Here is a 21,603-nt window from a genome sequence, read left to right on the forward strand (position 1 = left end):
TTGAGATAATAAAAAAATTTTGATACCTCAAAATTTTTAAATATTTTTTAAAATCATTACCTTATAAAACTAGGCCTCTAAATGTTTTTCTATTTTATATGAAGGTAATTATTATTTTTTTCAATTTTATCTTAAAATCCTACTAAAAAACTAAATTTTAATTCAAAGGATATTTTTTTCTTCCATTTTTTATTTTATCTTAAAAAATAGCATTCTATTTTTATATTTATTGAATTTTTTAAATTTTGAAAATAAAATTTAACACTCGCTTTTTTTATTGTCATTTATTAAAGTGTCTGAAGTGTTTTAATGAAGAAAAGAAGCAAATAAGTTGTAGAAAAATACTCAAATTCTTTTCTAATGAGTTGTCTTGTACACTCTTTGTATGATTATTTTAAATATCTTATACATTTAGTGCATTTAATATTCAACAACTACTTAATCAGTTGAACCAGAACTCGATTGATCGATACCTACTTTTATCATTTGGAGTGTCTAAGGATGGTTTTCTATATATTGAGAGCTCTATGCATTTTTTTTAAAAAAAAAAAAGAACACTTGTATGAAATAGTCTAGCTACTCTTTTCTCTCTTTCAAAACTTTCAAACTCTAGTGTGTTAATTATTCTGGTTGTCAATCCATCCTAGTGCACCCATAGGATGCACCCATTTGAGTTCACCCTAACTTTTATTGTATTGAGCCCTTATTGAGCTCAATAAAAAATAAATTTAAAAAATTATAAAAAAATCATTTATAATATTTGTTAAAGAAATACTTTATAAGTGATTTAAAAAAAATAATTTTTAAAGAAAATACTTCTACCAAAAATTTTGAAAAGAAGCACTTCAATTGAAATAATCTTCCATTAAAATACTTTTATACCGAAGTTTTGATGAGAGTAAACATGGGACACAAATATCCCTTAATTCTAAAATTATTATTGACATAGAGATGACAATTCACAAATATTACAATAGAAATAGATTGTATTTGACGGTAATTCTAGCAAATATTTTTAACATTTAAAATACTTGAAAAAAAAAATATTAAAAAAGTTATAAACACTGTTTTAGAATTACTATCAAACGACTTGTCATTTCCTTCTATTGACAAAGAATTTTTTTTTTTTTTTAATAATCTCGGTTGAAAATCCCGCTACATGTTACATTTATATATAAAATTCAAAAGAGCATGGGCAAATGCCTGGAAACCAGTCATCTTGTATGTATTTGTGTCATATTCAAGCAACAAGATGAGTGGTTCCAAGGCATTTGCCCGAGTCTTTTGAAATGTAGTGAATTTTTCTTCTGATTTCATTTGACAAGTCTACTGCTACATAAATCAAATTCAAAACAAAAACATCTCTCTCATGTCTAACCATAGGGTTGAAAAGCCATAAGTAATTCCTAACCCATTCAAAATTATTCAGTTCATTAATCTTGATTTATTCCCAAATTAAATCCTTTAAGATTGACTACGTTTAGTTTTCAAAAAATTTGAGAGAAAATATATATATATATATATAAAAAGAGTGAAAGGACAATAAAAAATCATTTTAAATTAATAAATTATTTTTATATAACACTTTAAATTTATTTCACTTATTTTTTTTCCTTTTATGTAAAAATTAAAATATATGAATTTTTAACTAATTTTAATTATACTTGATTTTGTTTTATATTTTTCTAATAAAATCGAATATGAAAGAATTATTCTCTAATATTTTTTTTTAATAATTTATGAGAACTAAGTATAATCTAAATAACTAAATTGCAATTATTTATTAAGAGGAACAACTAAGAGTGCTAGCAACCCCACAACCACTCTAAGCAATGTCCAATGACAAAATTTACAAGCAAGAATTACTCTTTATTTAAACACCCAACTAATTTGTGTTCTTTCAAAATGAAAATATCATTTAGTAGGTTGAAACAAGTCATGTCCCAAATATGAATAAGTTATTTTCATAAATTAATTTTTAGTATATTTTAAAATTAATATATTAAACAATTTTTTTAAAATTATTAGTTTTCAAACTAAAAGAATAAAAAATATAATAATTAATTTTATAAATGGTGTTAACATATAAAAATAATTTAAAACAAACAACTTAAACATCTATTAATGAAGAGTTCATTTGATAGTGTTTTGAAATAGTAATTTCAATCTAAAAACATGTTTTTTTAGAAAAATTATATATTTGACAAAATTTTAAAAAATTAAAAAGTCTAATGTCATATAAATCATATTCAAAACAAAACATTCCTCTAATGTCCGATCATAAAGTTTAGAAACGGTAAGTAATTCCCAATCCAGTCAAAATTATTCAACTCATTAATCTTTACTTTATTCGTAAATTAAATCCTTTAAGACTACCTCTACTTCTCAAAAAAATTGAGAGAAAATGCGACAAAAGAAAAGAAGAAAATAATAAGTATAAGAAAAGAAAAAGTGAAAAAAAATAAAAATAAAAATAAAAATTAATAAATTATTCTTATATATCATTTTAAACTCATTTCACTTATTTTTCTCTTTTATGCAAAGATTAAAAAAAATTAAAATGTATGAAATTTTAACTAATTTTAATTATATTTAATTTTTTTATTTTTTCTAATAAAATCAAATATGATATAATCATTTTCTCTAAATTTTTTTGAATACTTTTCAAAAACCAAGCATTATCTCAATAATCAAATAGTAATCATTTATTAAGAATGCTACCAACCCCATAGCCACTATAAGCAATGTTGAAAGGCAAAATTTACATCCCTGAATTACTCTGTATCCAAACACCCAACTAATATGTGTTCTTTCAAAATGAAAATATCATATAGTAGGTTGAAGCAAGTTATGCCCCAAATATGGATAAGTGACTTCCATATTGTGACTAAGTTATTACTTAGAAAAATTTGTTAATCTCACTAAAATAAACTATTGCACTAATCAAAATCCAATTTAACCACCTTTTTATGTTAATCTCATGAACTTAAGAAAAAATAAATTAAAGGTTAGGATAAGAATGTTAATAAGATAGGTTCAGGATGGATTATGTGTTCAAAACCGGAAAAGGAAAACAAAAAATAAATTAAAATATTTTTTAAATTTTCTATAAATTAGGGGTGAAAAGGAATTTTGGGCAATCGATTTGTGGTTCCTTCAAATCCATCTTATTACCAAAAAAAAAAAAAAAAAGATTTAGACGAGCCCGCGCATCTTTGAAAATAACTCTCTTCTATACTTTTCTAGACGATTAGGTAAAGGGTTCTTTTCATCACCCTTGGAAAGAAAGACAATGTAACATTTAATCATTCAATAATTCCAATTTTGATAAGTCAGTTTGTGGCACAAGTTCTAGTCCACGCATAGAGATATTGTAACAGTCTATAAAAATTAATAAGTATATCATTTCTTTTATGCATGGCCAAATCTACTTGTCAAATCAGGATCAAGTGGAGTTCAACTTTGCTTTTCAAGTCCCAACTTGTCTATTGGCTTGACAGTTGGACCAAGTTGCCCAGTCATCAAGGCAAGAATTCTTGTGACAACACGATTGATAATTAAGCTAAGATTCAATGCTAGAGAAAGACATTGAATTATTGTGAGGACTGTTTTTACAAGTCAATATCCAAAAATACTATTTCTTTCTTTTTTTCCCCTTTTTAAGGACAAATCCTTTGTTGCCAGCCTTGAAATGTGAAGATGGTCACAAGAAGTAAATTTGAACTCAATCCAAACTTTTTTTCGTACTCAAACCCTTAAACATGTATGGATTAAACTCGAGTTGGGTTTGGTTGGATTTAACTCCTATAAGTTATATTTTTTATTTTTTGTCACTTTTTTAAAAAACAATTTTGTAAGGCGAAATTTTTTTAACTTTTAACTTAAAAAAAATCGTTTTTTTTCTTATTTTTGTTTACCACCTTTTTCACCTTATTATAATAGTCAAATCTAATTTTTCATATAATATAAAACCATCTTCATTTTTTTTTTAAATTTGGGATAAGTCTTATTTTAAAAACTAATCAAACTAGGTTAATTTTATTCAATTTGAATAAGAAGCAAATTTGGTATAAATTAGTAAAGTAGTAATTCAAAAAATAAAAACAGAATATGATTGAAATTATTGAAATCCGAAAAACAAAAAAATTCAAAGAGAAAAAAAAATATAGAATTTCTCATTAAGAATTCTCTTACAATACCAATTGTTTTTTTATAATCTCAATTGACAAGTCTACTATATATATTGAAAATTCAAATTTCTGCTACATGTTACATCCATATATACATTCCAAAAGACCATGAGGAAATGTCTGGATCATGTGTTGTATCAGTGTGTCATATTCAAACGACAAAATGAGTGGTTACTAGGCATTACCCTAGTGTTTTGAAATATAGTGAATTTTTGTTCTAATTTCATTTGAAAAGTTTACTGCCACATAATCATATTTAAAACAAAACATCTCTCTCATATCCAACCATAAGGTTAAGAAGCAGGAAGCAATTCTCAAAGCATTCAAAATTATTTAACCCATTAATCTTTGATTTATTCTCAAATTCAATCCTTTAAGATTACATTTAATTATAAAAAAAATTTAAGAGAAAATATAAAAAAGAATCATAAAAAAATATAAAAATAAAAATAAAAAACGTTAAACAATAAAATTTAAATTAATAAATTATTTTTATATATCATTTCGAATTCGTTTTCAGTGTTTATATGTTCCATCCCTATCATTTCCAGACTGTATTTTATCAAGTTGTGTAAGAGGACTCCATTGAGTTGACCATCAGCATCAGCTATCACTGATTTAATGCAGATGCTCTTGGGTCTAGGATTGATTTTCTGAATAGAAACACTAAGGGCACCTTTTTTTTTTTCTTTTTTTTCCTTTTTTTTTTGAATTTTTTTGCACTTTTTTATCTTAATAAAAAATTACTTTTTTTTTCTTATTCCTCTTTCCAACCTTTTAACCTTATTATAATACCCAAATCTAATTTTTCACACAAAATAAAACCATGTTCATTTTTGAAAATTCGGGATAAGTCTTATTTTAAAAACTAATCAAATTATGTTAATTTTATTTCATTTGAGTGAGAAATAAATTTAGTATAAATCATTTAGGAAAAAACTTAATATAATAGAAATATGCTTTTTTATCAATTTTTCTTTTGCTTTAAAAAAATAGATTTAATTTTTTAAAATAAATTGTTACTTAAAAGCATAACCAATAATATAAAAAAATCAGTCATTTAAATGAGGAACTATTCTAAAATAAATATACAAAATTTCAAATGAAGAAAAAAAAATGAAAATAAAGGGAAAAAAATGAAGAAAAATAATAATAATTTTAAATTAATAAAATATTTATATTAGTTATTTTCCTTATGTTTCCTCTTTTATGTAAAAATTAAATAATTTAAAAATATATAAATTTTTAACTAATTTTATTATATTTAATTTTCTTTTGTATCCCTTTAAGTGAAATCATGCATGAGAAAATCATTTTTTTAATATTTATTTTTCTTTAATCATTTATTAAGATGACCAATTAAGAATGCTAGCAACCCAATAGCCACTATAAGCGATATCCAAAGAAAAAATTTACAACCAAGGATTACTCTTTAACCAAACACCCAACTAATGTACAATATTTCAAAAAGAAAATGTCACTTACTAGGTTGAAGCAAGTTATGCCCCAAATATGAATAAGTTACTTTCATATTATGACTAGATTATTACTTAGAAAATTCTATTAATCTAACTAAAATAAGTTATTATGTTAGTGGATTGTATTTTATGCTAACTCTATTTGATTACCAAAGGTTATATTTGGTTCTCCAAAAATTTGTTAAAAATAAAAAAATAAAAAAAATAAAAAATAAATTTAAAGTTAATAAATTATTTTTATATATTTCTTCAAACTTATTTCATTTTCTTTTTCTATTATATAAAAATTAAATTACTTTTCTGAATTATATAAAAGTTAAATAATTTTAAATATATAATTTTTTAATTAATATTAATTATATTTTATTTTATTTCATAATTTTCATAATAAAATTAAATACGAAAAAATCATTTTCTTAACATTTTTATTTATTTCTTTCTTTCTTTAGTATATTTTTATAACCAAATAAAACCTAAGTATATTTTCATCTTCTTTCCTTAATATTTTTCAATAACCAAATTAAAAATTTTATATTATATTTTAAAAAAAATTATTAATCCTAAATAAATATAATTTACAAAACATGTAAATAATTTTTTCATAAAATTTATGTTTTCTTTCAGGAAGTTAAGAAATTCAGACGAGCCAGTGGATCTTTGAAGATAACCTTCCCATTCCTTTGGCATAAGCACCTTCAATTTTTATTTATTTTTTAATTATTTCTTTTGTATTTTGCGGGACGATTAGGTAAAGGGGTCTGTCCATCACCATTGGAAAGAGAGACAACGTGGTATTTGTTCTCTAATTCCAATTTCGACAGGTCAGTTGGTGGTACAACTTCTACTCCACGCACAGAAACATTGTAGGAGCCAATAAAAATTGGCTGGACAGCCGGACTCATCAAGGCAAGAATTATGGATGGCTAACATTCAAAGGAAGAGAAGTGAAGACTGATTTGACAAGTCAACATTCGAAAATATTCTTCCTTTCTTTATTATTTTATTTCGTAGCTTTCATAATAAAATCAAATACAAAAAAATTATTTTCTTAACATTTTTCTTTCTTCATTATATTTTATAACCAAATATAACTTAAGTGTATTTTCATCTTCTTCCCTTAGTATTTTCCAATAATCAAATTAAAAAATTTATATTATAGTTAAAAAAAAATATTAATCCTAAATAAATACAATTTACAAAACATGTAAATAAACTTTTCTTTTAGGAAGTTAAAAAATTCAGACGAGCCTGTGGATCTTTGAAGATAACCTTCCCATCTTCAATTTTTTTTAATTTTTTTAATTATTTTAATTATTTCAATTATTTCTTTTGTATTTTGCAGGACGATTAGGTAAAGGGGTCTGTTCATCACCATTAGAAAGAGAGACAATGTCTAATTCCAATTTTAACAGGTCAGTTGGTGGTACAACTTCTATTCCACGCACAGAAATATTGTAGGACCCAATAAAAATTGGCTGGACAGCCGGACTCATCAAGGCAAGAATTATGGATGGCTAACATTCAAAGGAAGAGAAGTGAAGACTGTTTTGACAAGTCAACATTCGAAAATATTCTTCCTTTCTTTTTTAAAACCTATGTAGGAGGAGGATCCTTTGTTGCAGGCCTTTGAACCATTTGTATCTTTATTGAAATAGGAATATTAAAATATTTTTATGGAATTTTAAGATCAAATTTTACTATCTCAAAAATCTTAAAATTTGAGCTGATAATTTTTTTTTAATATGTCAATTTTTTAAAATCATTTTCTTTTTAAATTAAGACTTTGAAAGTCTTTATATTTTATGTTTTTATATTTTATTTTAAAATTCAATGAAAAAAATTAAATTTTAATTCAAAGTATAATTTTTTTTCTTCTATTTTTAATTTTATCTTAAAATATAATGATCTATTTTTGTATTTATTAAATTTTTTAAAATTTAAAACTTTTAAAACTTCAAAATTTATTTTAAATATTTATTTTATATTAATTTGAACTCAATTATATTTTTAAATTTAAATCTCAACTACATGAATTTTTTACTCCATTAACTCTTTTATTATTATTATTATTATTTTTTCTTCTCCTTTCTTTTTTTTTTTTTTTTCTATTTTTTCCTTTTTCTTTTCCCTCCCTCCTCTCTCCTCCCACTTACCCCACCTACGACACATTCTCCCACTCCCTACGGCGGAAGACACTTCCCGTATCCCCCCTCCTCTCTTCTCCTTTGTCTTTTCTTTTTCCTTTTTTTTTTTTCTCTTTTTCTCCCCATTTTTTCCCCCTTTCTTCTTTTTCTTTCTTACATTCTTCTTCTTCCCCCACCTAGTCCACTCCACCCACGCCACCATCTCCCCCCACCCCCATTTTTTCCTCTTTTTTTTTTTTTTTTTTTTTTCTCTCCACCCAAACCCACTACACCACACCACCTGTCAGCCGATTATCGGCCAGTCGCCGTCGGCCAGCCAGTGACGACACGTCCTGCAGCCGACGACCACCTCCCATTCCCCTCATCTCTCATCTCACCACTTTCTCTCTCTTTCCTCTTGGGCCCATTTGTTGTTAGTGAGTTGATATAGAATTTGGGTTCCTTTATTGTTAGTAAAATATGTTGGATCGGTTGATAATTAATATGAGTTTTGCTTTTGAATTATTTAATTTAGGTATAAGACAATTATGCATATTTAGGATGTTTGGGATTTACATATTAAATTGGGTTTTATTTTGAACGGTGGATTTGGGTTTTTATATTAAATTAGACTTAAATTATAGAATATAAAATTTAGGTATAATTGAATTTATTTTAATTTGTCATATTTAGGCTTTGGACTTCACCTATCATGTGGGATATATTCATTGGGCTTTATTTATCAATTTAGGCCCATTTTTATTAATGAAATTTATTGCAAATTCCATATCTATACTCTTAGATATGAACACAAATATATTAATCATCGGTATGTCACAAGAAGAGTCTATAGACCAATTGTTTTTTGTGAAGGATTTTTACTTACAAGTATTATTCAATTATACCTTAATTTAATCCTAACCATATAATTGTATCCTAAAACATGGTTAGGTATATATAACCTATCGACAACTCATTGAAAAATGTTTGGTGACATGATATATAGCTTGTCCAATTGTTTGGATGAAACCATAAATTCTAATTTGCAGTCCAATGGATCTCCAAGAAATAAAATGTTTAAGATTTAGTAGAAGGGAAGAATTATATTGAGCCTATTAATAATAATGCAATTCTTAAATTATTTGAATATAAGTTTGACTTAAATAGGAATTAGGATATATATATCTTTGTTAGATGCTATTAGGCTTTTTGTTGACATCTTCTTAAGGTGCTTAAAAGATTGCCCCATATGAATAATAATAATAATAATAATAAATAAATAAATAAATTGGCGTCAATTTATAGCCTATTTACAACTATTTTCATTGTTGATAATGAAATTATCTTTTTTAGTAAAAGTTATGATTCACATTAATATCAAGGTTGGTAAAGTTTGATCAAAATAGTTAACACAATTTGAATCTAATAGATTTTTCATAGGTTTAGATTGAATATAATTGTGTTTTAATCAAATTTGTATCAACTTTTTTTTTTGTTTAATAAACATATGGATTTTTTTTTTTTTTTTGTTAATCTATATAACTTGAATTCATCTCAAATTGACCTATTTATGTTGATTAACTTTATTATACTTATAATCTATTTAACTCATTTAAAATTTTATTTTGAATAAATAAGTCAATTAAGTGGTAAATATATCAAGTTACAAGGGTAATCATATTAATTTAAAAAAGACTTAATTTGACCTAATTATAAAATAAGTTACACAATGTTATAATTGTTTAATAATTATGTAATATTTAAGTTCATATTGTTAACCTAATTATTACTCATAGATTGACCTATTTAATTTCGAGTGTCTGAATTTCAAGGAAATATGAACAAAACCATCAGTATGAATCAACAACTCTAATTTAACATTAAAAAATGTCAACTATGGTGGCATCAAGAGAGACATTGCACACATTATCAATGTTTTGCATTACGACATTGAAAATCGAAAACAAGTTTGCTAATTTTGTTGACAAAAAATGGTTTTTTGGGAATTTATTTTGAAAATAGCATATTTTTTTGTAAAGTATTATAGTTGTTTCTCATAACTATTTTAAAAGAAGATTATTCAATTAAAAAGTATGAAATAAGTCTAACCTTTTAGACTTGGCCTAAAAAATACTCTTTTTTTTTTTTACAAAAATACCCTCATTTTTTTATTGTAAAAATAACTTATCTTTTAAACCTTCTTTCAAATAATGAAATGTTAATTCAAATAGGGGAGAGTGGAATTTATAAATTTGAGATTATTTTATTGTTTTTAATCGATTAATCTTTTAAAAATTAATGACATAAATATGAAAAATGATTGAAAGTAGTGAATTATAGATAAAAGTTATTTTGAAAAGTATTAAAAAAACATAGAAATCGAGTTGAAAACATTTTGATTTTCAACCTTTTTGTAGACCCCCATTTAGGCATGGGTCACTTTTTTTCTCTATTTGTTTTTGCAGACCACATTTTAGCCACGTGTCACATCCTTAATGGCCATAAGGAATCCACCTCGCTTTTTGGAGCTGCAAAAGGAAAGGTGGCAAAAAAGGCAACTGTAGGGAAGCAAGACAGAAAAGGTGGCAGGAAAGGCAACTGCAGAAGGAGTGTAGAAGAAAAAGGTGGTTGCAGCAGAGATCATTGGGAAGGCAAATCCAAGAAAGACAAAGGAGATACAGAGAAGAACGAGAAAAGGAGAGAAAGGAGAGTTGAGCTTGAGAGGACCGGAGGGGGAAAGGGATTCCTTAGCGGGTTGCTTGAGAGAAAGGATAGCTGTCCGATTTCTGGTGCCCCTAGCTGGAGAGAGCTATTTTGAGGTACGTTTATTGTATATTCTTCGTCAGCTTCTGATGGTGTGCTTTTCTACTTTGTTTTTGTTGATTCTCGGATGATGTTTGTTGATTGGGAGTGAATGCGTTCATATTTTTGCTAATGGTTTTGTAGTGGTTTAGTTTGCTCTGGTTTTGATTTCTCCATGAAATATTTTTGTAACCATGCTTTACCTTTCATCTAATACTCCTTTAATCTTACCCACCATCGTCTAAGCCTGTTGGTATGATATGAAGCATAGCTTGTCGGGCTCATTTTCTTGTATCTACTTCTTGCGCTCTGTTTTGTTATCCTCCTCTGATCTAGATATCCGTCCATGGTACGCATCTATTTTCTCATCCCTGCTTGAAGGAGATCCTAGGAAATCTGGAGTAGTTGTCCTGGCAGCAAAGCTCACCTCACCAGCGTCCCCATACCCATCGTTCATCTATACACCTCTCTCTCTAGGTCGTCTTACCCATTTCCTCACTCAAGCTTGCAGGAATCAGGCATCCTCCATTGCACCCCTTTTCCTCTCATTCATTCTCCATCCCACTCCCCCACTTACATGGGGTCTCCCAGGCGCATGCTATCCTTCACTCTTTCGCATACCCATTAAAACCACTCACCCGAGCCTCCATATCCATACAACTCATACCTATCCTTCACGCTACTCATAACAACGTTCTACCTTATCTGGATGTCTCACATCCGGAATCCTTCTCCGCCGTCATTTCCATCCGGATGTGAAACATCCGGAATCCTTCTCTCGCCGCCATTCTATCCGGGTGTCTCACACCTGGAATCCTTCTCCGCCGCCATTCCCTCCGGGGTGTCTCACACCCGGAATCCGTCTCCGCCGTCATTTCTATCCGGGTGTCTCACACTCGGAATCCTTCTCCCGCCGCCATTCCATCCGGGTGTCCTGGAATTCTTCTCCGCCGCCATTTCATCCGAGTGCCTCACACCCGGAATTCTTCTCCGCCGTCATTCCATCCGGATGTCTCACATCCAGAATCCCTCTCCGCCGCCATTCCACCCGGGTGTATCACACCCGGGATTTCTTCCCCGCCGACGTTCCACCTTCTCCGGATGTCTCACATCCGGAATTCTATCCAGCCGACGTTCCACCTCTTTCTTCATCCTTAGAGCATTTCAAAATCGCATTTTTAATAAAGCTTTGCTGCCACTTTTATTTATGGCAAGCAATTTTTCATACTTCCTTTGTTTTTAAAATGTTTTTGAAATAAGCAAGGAATCAAATTCTGTAATTCCGAACAATGGAGTTATCGGAATTGATTCAAGCAAGATAAAACAGGCTTTGGTGGGGGCCCCATATACTTGACTTCATGATCGATTAATTTATTTGCCATGCATGATTGGTTTACTCTATTCCTTGATATGCGCTTAATTATATCTGTTCATTGCTCACTAACCATAATTCATGATAGCGCGTTGCCGTTTGCTACCCAGGTACGCATTCGCTCATACTCTGGTTATTTTCTATACATATTCTGATACTCATACGTGCATGATCGAAGCGGGTATTCATTATTTTCCTTATTAGATGCCACGATTGCTTCATTTTATTAGTAGAGACCCGTTTTAGGGGCTTAGAAGGGTGCTACGGTTTTTACCGTACCTTCCTGATAAGTAACCTGACTCCCGAACCCGATCCGGTTTTTCGCAGATCACATTTTCCAAAATAATGAGTCACACTTAGGGTTTTCTTTCTTATTTTGTTTACCCTTTAAAAATAAAACAAAAATAAGTGGCGACTCCAAGTCATTTTTCATAATCAACAATGAAATCATAATTTTTCAAATAAAAAGCGAGTTTCACCATCGAGTGGGAAACGCATTGAGCCAAAATGCGGGGTCCACACTTTTATTTCAAAATAATATAAATTAAATTATTTTTTAAAAATATTTCCAAAACTGCTTTTTGAGAAATTTACTTTGGTTTTTACTTTATTCATTACCAACATTTCCATTAAAAAGATAAAAATAAAAATAAAAAATAAAAAACACAAAACACGAACGTATCCTTCCCAAGGAGCAACATAGAACCAGACTGGTAAGGATATCGTCTTTTTTTCGATTGTTGCTGTATGAGCTTATCCAAGATCGAAGCACAACATTAAGAAAGAAGCATACCTTGACATCCATTTTTGAGGTGAGGGTTGCCTTCTGTCTTCGATCCGCAGGTACAAGGATCCCGAGAATAAGTTCCCCTATCAAGGTCATAGTGTAGAGAACGGTTGCAGCGAGAGCTGGCGTACTCGTCATTCTCTTCTATCGTCCATGCCAGTGCCAATGGAGCATATCCCATTTTTATAACATCTTGACTCGAAAAGTTGCGAGAAAACCAGTCTCCGTCCACCATGAGAGCATGTGTCACACAACCCGTTTCTTTACTCTCTGTTGTAAGATTCACACTGTAGTTGTTACGAAAGTAATTATTTGCGTGTGGAATTGTGGTCTGGCAACAGTTGATGCCGTAGCAAATTTTAGTATCAACATAACCACTCTCGCATATCGTTTCACAACTTGCCAATGCCATGGCTTCATTGGATTTGTCCATGAGGCGTGCACCGCCGCAACCCAACACCATGAATATGTTGTCTAGCCTTGAGAACGAAAAGGGACTTTGGTTCAAGTCGATGTTTGCCTTCGTTTCAGTCATCACCTCCTCTGTATCTTTGCACAACGAAGATATGGGACTGTTAACCGTCACCTTTTGGTAGTCCAGTGATATATTCAACACTTCCAGATTGAGGCGGGTATGGTTTAAGAAGGGTTTTGCATGGTTGCAGTTGATGGAGTACCAGCTATTGGCATAACAGGCCTCTCCCATACCAAACGGGTAGGGAATGGTGAAATTCCCGCAGTTGAAGTCGGTACAAGTGGGCTTCACCAGATATTCAGGAGGAGGTTGTTGATACCTCGCGCTCCTGGTATTCCACGTAGTTGCTGAATAGATGGACACGCGATCTCAACCCATAAAGGTTCTTGATTCAGTCGTTATACCTGCAAAAGACATCCGGACAGGGTGTCCGGATGCACCCTCCGATGGTTTTGTTAGCCATGGTCAGAGAAGGAGATATAAGTCAGTTGGCATTTTTCTAGGTATCGAGAGATTACCTTCCTCTTCGTGTGAAGGTTTATATATAGTGCCAGGAGTACTGTTTCTCTCATTAATGGTGAGGAGATATTTTATGTTTGTCATGATGACATTCGGAGGCAGCATGGTCATCGCCACCCTACTGGCGGCTGTCATAAACCGTGGTAGGTGATGCTGCTGTCAGAGATCGTGGGAAGTGATCATGTAGAATGATCGTGGGAAGTGACTTGTTGTCACCTCATCCTGTCCTTTCACTCTGCAGGTGATGGGACGTGAGCCATGGCTGGTTGTTGTGATAGCGTGTAAGACTTGCTTTACTTTAGTCAATGATCCGGATAATTATATCCGGATGGCCCATGTTGGTTATCCGGATGTAATTGTGGAGCGGACGCATCTATGGAAATCGTCCGGATGCCTTTGCTTTGTAAGCGTCGTTTGCTCTTCCTTGAGGCAGTCCGGATGGGAAAAAGCGCGTTATGTGTGCTTTATAGGAAGATCCGAATGAGGGTGACTCGGATGACAATGCGTGCCACGTGTCACTGTAAGATGCGTACCATGTGTCCTCGGAGGGGAGGGTCCCTACAATGCCCCCCCTTTTAACTTGCCTATTTTGCTTTAGAAAAAATGGGTGGGTTAAAAAATAATTGGTTTTTGAAACCGAAGTCGATCTTTTGTCTGGTTGGGCCACGTGGCGAGTGGGGGTGCGGAAGCCAAAAAAGGCATTTATGATGAGCCGCCGACTCTAGGTATTCCCAGGCAGCATGTCGTTTCAATGATGGCGTTTGTTTAGGCGTTTGGCTTTCCGAGGGGCTGTCTCTCTATAAATAGCATACTGTGCCTACTGTTGTATTTTTCCTACTGCGTTTTTTCTGAGAGTTTTTTGCTTATTCTACTTCCTGTGCTTTCCTTTGCTTTTCTGAGTGAAAAAACCCTAGAGTTTTTTCCTGCCGGTGATTTTGTGTCGCGACAGCAACCTTTCTTCTCCACATTTCCATTTGGTACGTGCATTTTTGCTCTTGTTTTCCCTTTGTTGCGCTTGTTTGTTTATTGGCTTGATTTCTGACTTGCTTTGGGCAAATCGCTTGCGACTGTGTGTTGAATGTTGGTGTTTGTTGATTTTTCTGGATTGCTGTGTTTAACTGTTGCACTCTTTTCTATGTAGGTTTTGGTAAAACTCGGGCTAAAAAATGTCTTCGAAGCAGAAAGCTACTTCATCTGCCCGCGCTAGCGATGTCCGTGAGAAAGCGACCGACAAACTGGATGTGAAGGAATTCCGGGACCGGTTCTGCATCCCGAATGGCGTGATTGTGGAACTACTGAATGATGAGGAGGTGCCTGCTTTGACTGAGAAGTTTGAGAAAAATACCATTATCTTCTCAAAGGAACAATTCAACGCGGGGCTCCGCTTCCCTCTGCCGGCGTTGTTCAAGGAGTTCCTGCATTTTACCCAGATTCCACCCGCCTTCATTCACCCCAACATCGTCCGGGTGCTGATGGGATGCAGCATCATAAGCATGTTGTATAACCTCGACCTGACGCTGCTGGAGGTGTTTTTTGTATATTCGCTGAAGAAGGTAAAAAATGACATCTTCAGCATGTCCGCTCACCTGCCCTCCCTTCAACTGGTGACGGAGCTACCCGACTAGACGAAGGGAGGGGCGAAGGGACACGTGGCGGTCCGGGGTGCATGGGCAGGGTCATCAGGGCGTCCGGGGAGGCCCTTCTCTCCAAATTATTCTTTAGTGATTCCGGGTAAGTTTGCTTTGCGACTGTTGTCCGGATTTTTACTTTGTTGTCTTTTTGTTGATCTTTCCGGATGGTATTATCAATCCTTTGTTGCTGTTAATGCAGGTCCGGAAAAAAGGGGTCACCTCGTGGATTGGGTGGAAAAGGCGTCTTTTGCCTGTCTCAGCAAGTTATTTGAGATAGACGCCAAGGAGAGGCACTACAAGACGTTGCTGACTGCGCGGAACCTGATGGCGGTCGTCCGGGAGTCCCAAGAGTATGTCGTCAACATTCTCCCCAGGAAAATGCCAAAGGAGGTAGTGCCTGGGGAGCATTATACTATGAAGGATCTCCCGATTTACCAGGAGTTTAAAGAGGCTGACGTTGAAAAACGTCGAGCACTCCTGGATAATCGGGAGAAGAAAAAGAACGAAGGGACTCTTCGGAAGGCTCCCGGACAGAAACGCGGCGCAGCCTCTCCTGCAAATAAAGCTCCAGCGAAAAGGAGGAAGCTAGTGAAAAATGGGAAGGGAGTGAAGGAGCCCACTCCTCCCAATGAACTTGCTCCTCCGCCAATTACTCACGAGGCGGAGGTAATAATAGAGGAGCCAGTGAATCCTGCCCCCCACTCCATCTCAAGCGGACCCGGACACGTTGCGGGGCTGAACCACTCGGGTACCTCCTTGGCAACGGTTGCCCGACTGGCTATCTTGGCTGATGAAGCTGCGTCTATCAACCATCCGGGCTCCCCTAATCCGGATGCCGATGTAGCTGAAGCCGTTTGCGCGACCCCGATGGAGGAAGCGGGGGCAGAAAGCCAGAGTCAGCCCTCGGACGATCCGGACCGTTTGGCTCTTGTTCTGGTGAAGGGGCCACCTTCGAAGAGATCTCGTTCGGCGCGCAACCTGAGGTCCGGGCTCATCGGGCGGCTTCAAGATCGCCAACAAGAGATTGAAGTTAGTTGCTCATCCGCCTACAACGCTCATCCGGATGGGGGCGAAGTAGAGGTGACAACTAAGACTCTAGCCGTCCTGGTGGTTCCGGATGAGGATGCGCCCGACGAGCCACATCCGGCCGAAAATGTTGAGGCTCCGAATCCGGAACAAGAGTCTCCTTCTGTCGCCTCATCAAGTGGGAATCATGTTAATGACGTGGCTTGCATCTCCGCTAGCTCTTTTAGCTACGCGGAGTTGGAAGATAAGCTGAAACAGATTCCACCCGGCTTGACCACTGTTGTGCCTTCAGCCAATATGTTCGAGATGGTGGAATCGGTATACTGTCTTTTTTCGATTTTTTGTCCTTCTGATGTGTGTTTGTGGTGTGATTTCTAACTTTGTTTTTCTTGTTTGACTGTTTGCCTGCAGCTGGTGAGTGGTCTCCATGGCATGGCCAATTAATACGATCTTTTTACTGACCTGCTGCGAACCACTGATTATATGAAGGCCTTTGCCGCTCAGCACAAAGATACTGAAGATCAGTTGCGCCTGAGACTGGGGGAGGCTGAGGCCAGCTTATCCACCGCTCGGGGGGGAGAATGAGGCCCTCCGGGCAGATTTGGCTGATGCAAAGAGCCGGGAGGAATCAATGGAGGCCCGCCTGCGTGAGGCAGAGGATGAGATGGCCCGGCTGCGGGGGGAGGTGAGGCAACTCCGGACAGAGGCTTCTATTGAAAAGAAGCAGAAAGAAGATTTGCAGCTGCGCTTAACAGCGCAAAAGGAAGAGCTACAACGGGAGTTTGCTGCAGAGAGGGAGGAACTTGAAGCGGACTACCAAAAACAAGTGGATGATACCTTCATCTTCGGCTATCGCTGCTGTATGAAGAAGAATGGTATAAAGCGGGATGTCCCTTCAATTCCTCCGGGTGAAGAGAAGAAACTTTGAGGCTGCTCCCTGATAGCTTTTGTCTTTTTGCAATTTTTTTGCTGTAATCTTCTTTTTGTACTTTCGTGGTGCGGAGACCTCTTTGTATATTCATTGATATATATCAATAAAATATTTCTTTTTCTTCCATTTGTACTTGTCTTTCTTTTTCATTGATAGTACTGTTTTAAATTAGACACATTCCATGGTCTAAGTAATGGAGTTCCGTCTAACTTTTGTAAATGATAGGCTCCACTTTCACTTGCCTTAGACACTATATAGGGTCCTTCCCAATTAGCTTGGAATTTCCCTGCACCCACCTCAGCAGTGTTTTCAAAAACTTTTCTAAGGACTAGTGTACCATTTTTGAAGCTTCTGGGCTTCACTTTGCGATTGTAATGGGCGGATGCTCTTTGTTGATAGTCTGCCATCCGGATGACTGCACTCTCCCTCACTTCATCTGCCCAATCCAAATTTCTTCCTAATTTCGTGTTTGCGTCATTCTGTTTTGTTGCGTTAGTCCAGACAGTAGGAAGACTTATTTCAGTAGGAATGACTGCATCCATTCCATATGCGAGGGCGAAAGGAGTGTTTCCTGTTGGTCGTCCGGGTGTGGTTCGATAGGCTCATAGGACGCCGGGTAGCTCCTCCACCCACTTCCCTTTGGCTTGCTCAATCCTTTTCTTTAACGCAGTGATTAGGGTTTTGTTTGTGGCTTCTGCTTGCTCATTACTTTGAGGATATCGTGGTGTGGAGTATGAATTCCGGATGTTCAGCTCTGAACAGAAATTCCTGAAAGCGATGTTGTCAAATTGTGGACCATTGTCAGCTATGATGGCTTGGGGGATTCCGAAACGGCAAACAATGTTTTTCCATACGAACTTGGTGACATCTTTGTCTTTGATGCTAGCATACGCTTCAGCTTCCACCCATTTACTGAAATAATCTGTGGCAACGAGCAGAAATTTCTTTTGGGCAGGTGCAGCTGGGAGAGGTCCCACTATGTCCATGCCCCATTGTGCAAAGGGCCATGGGCCTGAGATTGATTTTAATGTTGCTGACGGCATATGTGGAATGGGAGCATACCTTTGACATTTATCACATTTTTTTACATAGGCTGCCGCATCCTTCTTCATTGTTGGCCAATAATATCCTTATGAATGGGCTCGATGTGCCAAAGATTGTCCTCCTGAATGATTCCCGTATATTCCTTCGTGTAGCTCGGCTAACACATACTGGGCCTCTGAATACCCTAGGCACCGAAAGTAAGGTCCTGTGAAGGATCGTTTGTACAAGTGCCCCCCAATTACGGTAAAACGGGCAGCTTGCACCCGGATTTTGTGTGCCTGTTTAGGATCTTCGGGTAGAGTGCTTGTCCCGATATATTCTGCGATGTCATACGTCCATTCTTGGCTGTCCGCTTGGGGTACCTCAATGGTATTGCAGGTGAAAATTTCTGCGACAGAGGGGTTGGGTTGCACATGTATAGGCAATAGAATGGGTTCTTTGATAGGGAGGAAGGCAGCTATGCCGGCCAAGGCGTCAGCGCGCCTATTGTCAGCTCGCTTGATTTTTTCGATTGTCCATTCGGTGAATTGCTGCAAGGTGTTTCTTACTTTAGCTAAGTATCGCGCCATGCGTGCGTCCTTAGCCTCATATTCGTTCTGGACATGTCTTACCACGAGTTGTGAGTCGCTGTAGATCCGAAGTTTGGAGACGGATAGAGCAAGGGCGAGGTCCAATCCGGACAAGATTGCCTCATATTCTGCTTCATTGTTAGAGGCCGAGAATCCCAGCCGGATGGCTTGCTCCAAATGCTCCCCAGTTGGAGACTGTAGTAGGAGCCCAACTCCAGAGCCTGATGAGCGTGAGGCTCCGTCAACTCGCAGAGTCCACCATTCTTGTTTACTTGATTCGTGGAATTGGCTGGGTCTTCGGGAATACTCTAGCACGAAGTCAGCCATTACTTGGCCTTTCATGGACAATCTGGGTTGGAATTCGATTCCAAACTCGCTCAATTCAATGACCCATTGTAGCATTCTCCCGGTTAAATCTGGCTTGTGCAGAATGTTGCGAAGGGGTTGATCGATTAACACGATCACCGGGTGGGCTTGAAAATAGGGCCGGAGCTTTTGGGCAGCGCTTTGAAGGGCTAAGGCCGTTAGCTCCATTTTTGAATACCTGGTTTCTACGTCCGCCAATGCTCTGTTGACGTAGTAGATAGGTTTCTGCTCCTTGGGTGAGGGGCAGCGGAATAGAACGGCGCTAATTGCCCATTCTGATACCGCTAGATACATGTACAATTTCTCCTTTGGGATGGGGCTGCTCAAGATGGGTGGTTGCATAGACAATGCTTAATCTTTTCGAAAGCGTTTTGGCAACTGTCCATCCATCCGTGTGCTCCAGCTTTTCGTATTGCCAAGAAGAATGGTCGCAATTCATCAGTGAAGCGAGCTATAAAACGCCCTAGTGCGACGAGCTTGCCTGTGAGCCGTTGTAGCTCCTTCTTGTTCCTGGGAGGGGGTGTTTCCATGACTGCCTTCACTTGATCCGGGCTGACTTCTATGCCCCTTTGGCTGACCATAAATCCTAGAAATTTGCCAGCACTTACGCCGAAGGCGCATTTAGAAGGATTTAGCTTCATGCCATACTTTCGTAAGAGGTGAAAAACTTCTTGTAAGTGAAGGATATGCTGCTCTCGGGTTTTGCTTTTAACCACGATATCATCAATATATACCTCTACTGTGTGGCCTATCAGAGGTTTGAAGATTTTTGTCATCAGTCTCTGATAAGTGGCGCCAGCGTTTTTGAGTCCGAATGGCATGACTTTGTAGCAATAGAGGCCGTGTGGCGTTATGAATGCTGTCTTTTCTTCGTCATCCGGAGACATGGGGATTTGATGATATCCGGAGAAGGCATCCAAGAAAGAGAGCATCCCTTGCCTGAAAGTGGAATCCACAATTTGATCTATTCGTGGTAGGGAAAAACTGTCTTTTGGACATGCATTATTGAGGTTGGTGTAATCCACGCAAACCCGCCACTTTCCTTCTTTTTTGGGTACCACCACCACGTTTGCCAGCCAATCCGGATAAGATACTTCTCTGATGAATCCGGCTTCTAGCAATTTGTCAATTTCATTCCGGATGACTTTTTGTCTATCCGGGTGAAAACGCCTGATTTTCTGCCGGATGGGTTTGGCAGCTGAAAAGACGTTAAGCCTGTGAGATGCAATAGAGGGATGAATTCCCTTCATATCAGAATGTGCCCATGTGAAGATGTCATGATTCTGTCTGAGAATGTTTTGCATGCTCTGAGTTTCTTCAATTGTCATGAGGGAACTGATGTTCGTGAGGTGAGTGTTCTCCACCGAAATTTGGATTGTTTGTAAGGGATCTACTGCCGGGGGATCTTTGTCCGCCGGACCCAATAATTGCTATTGGTCGTGTGCAATGCTGGGTTCAGGGGGAGATGCATCCTCCTGGTTAGCCCTTGCTTCTCGTGCTATTTGATAGCATTGGCGAGCGGCTAACTGGCTGCCGTATAGGTCAATTTGTCATTCGCTGGTGAGGAAGCTCACCCTTTGATGATATGTAGAGGGGATGGCTTTCATGTAGTGAAGCCATGTGCGTCCCAAGATGATATTGAAGGGTGATAACTCTTGTACCACCGAGAATTGTACGTTGAGAGTGACTGGGCCAGCTTGGACCAGCAGTACAATGTCTCCCAAGGACGTAGTTGAAGACCCGTTGAATCCGGATAGGATTCGTCCAGGGTTTTCGAGGCTTGTGAGACTGTGTCCCATGTGGCCAACGACTGATGCTTGCACAAGATCGGCCGAACTGCCTGGGTCAACCAAGATACGCCGCACATCGAAGTCCCCTATTTCCAGAGACAAGATGAGGGCGTCGCGATGTGGTTGCAGTGTCCGGGTGGGATCTATTGGTGGGAAAATGATTGTCCCATCTATGGGGTGAGGGCCCCCTCCAGTTAGCCCAGGCCGGATGGAATTGATGCGTTCTCGTATTGATGCGGCCCGCAACAATTTTTGACTCTTTCGCCTAGAGTCGTACTCCTCGTCAGATGGACCTCCATTAATATAGTTTATAACGGCCTTGGGGGCGGCTGGGGCCCTGGGGGCTCCAGAATTATGATGTTGGGAAGTGACTTTTCCTTTAGTATCTGAGCGAAGATATTGCTTTAGATGTCCTGCTTTTATGAGCCTCTCGACTAGATACTGAAAAGCTCGACATGTCTCTGTTGTATGGCCATGATCCTTGTGGAAGACACATCTCC

The 21,603-nt window shown here is 36.3% G+C and overlaps 1 protein-coding gene across 1 annotated transcript; it reads right to left on the bottom strand.

Moving 5' to 3' along the window:
* Positions 1 to 12,741: 12,741 nt before the first annotated feature.
* Positions 12,742 to 14,733, bottom strand: LOC109124303 (wall-associated receptor kinase-like 6). The gene is made up of 2 exons (XM_019226395.1): positions 14,700 to 14,733; positions 12,742 to 13,574 (listed from the first exon to the last, which is right to left on the bottom strand). The coding sequence occupies exons 1-2, from the start codon at positions 14,731 to 14,733 to the stop codon at positions 12,742 to 12,744; spliced, it is 867 nt and encodes a 288-aa protein (XP_019081940.1).
* Between the last annotated feature and the right edge of the window lie 6,870 nt (positions 14,734 to 21,603).

Source organism: Vitis vinifera, chromosome 17, assembly GCF_030704535.1.
Source record: "Vitis vinifera cultivar Pinot Noir 40024 chromosome 17, ASM3070453v1".
In the NCBI taxonomy this organism is placed as follows: Eukaryota; Viridiplantae; Streptophyta; class Magnoliopsida; order Vitales; family Vitaceae; genus Vitis; species Vitis vinifera.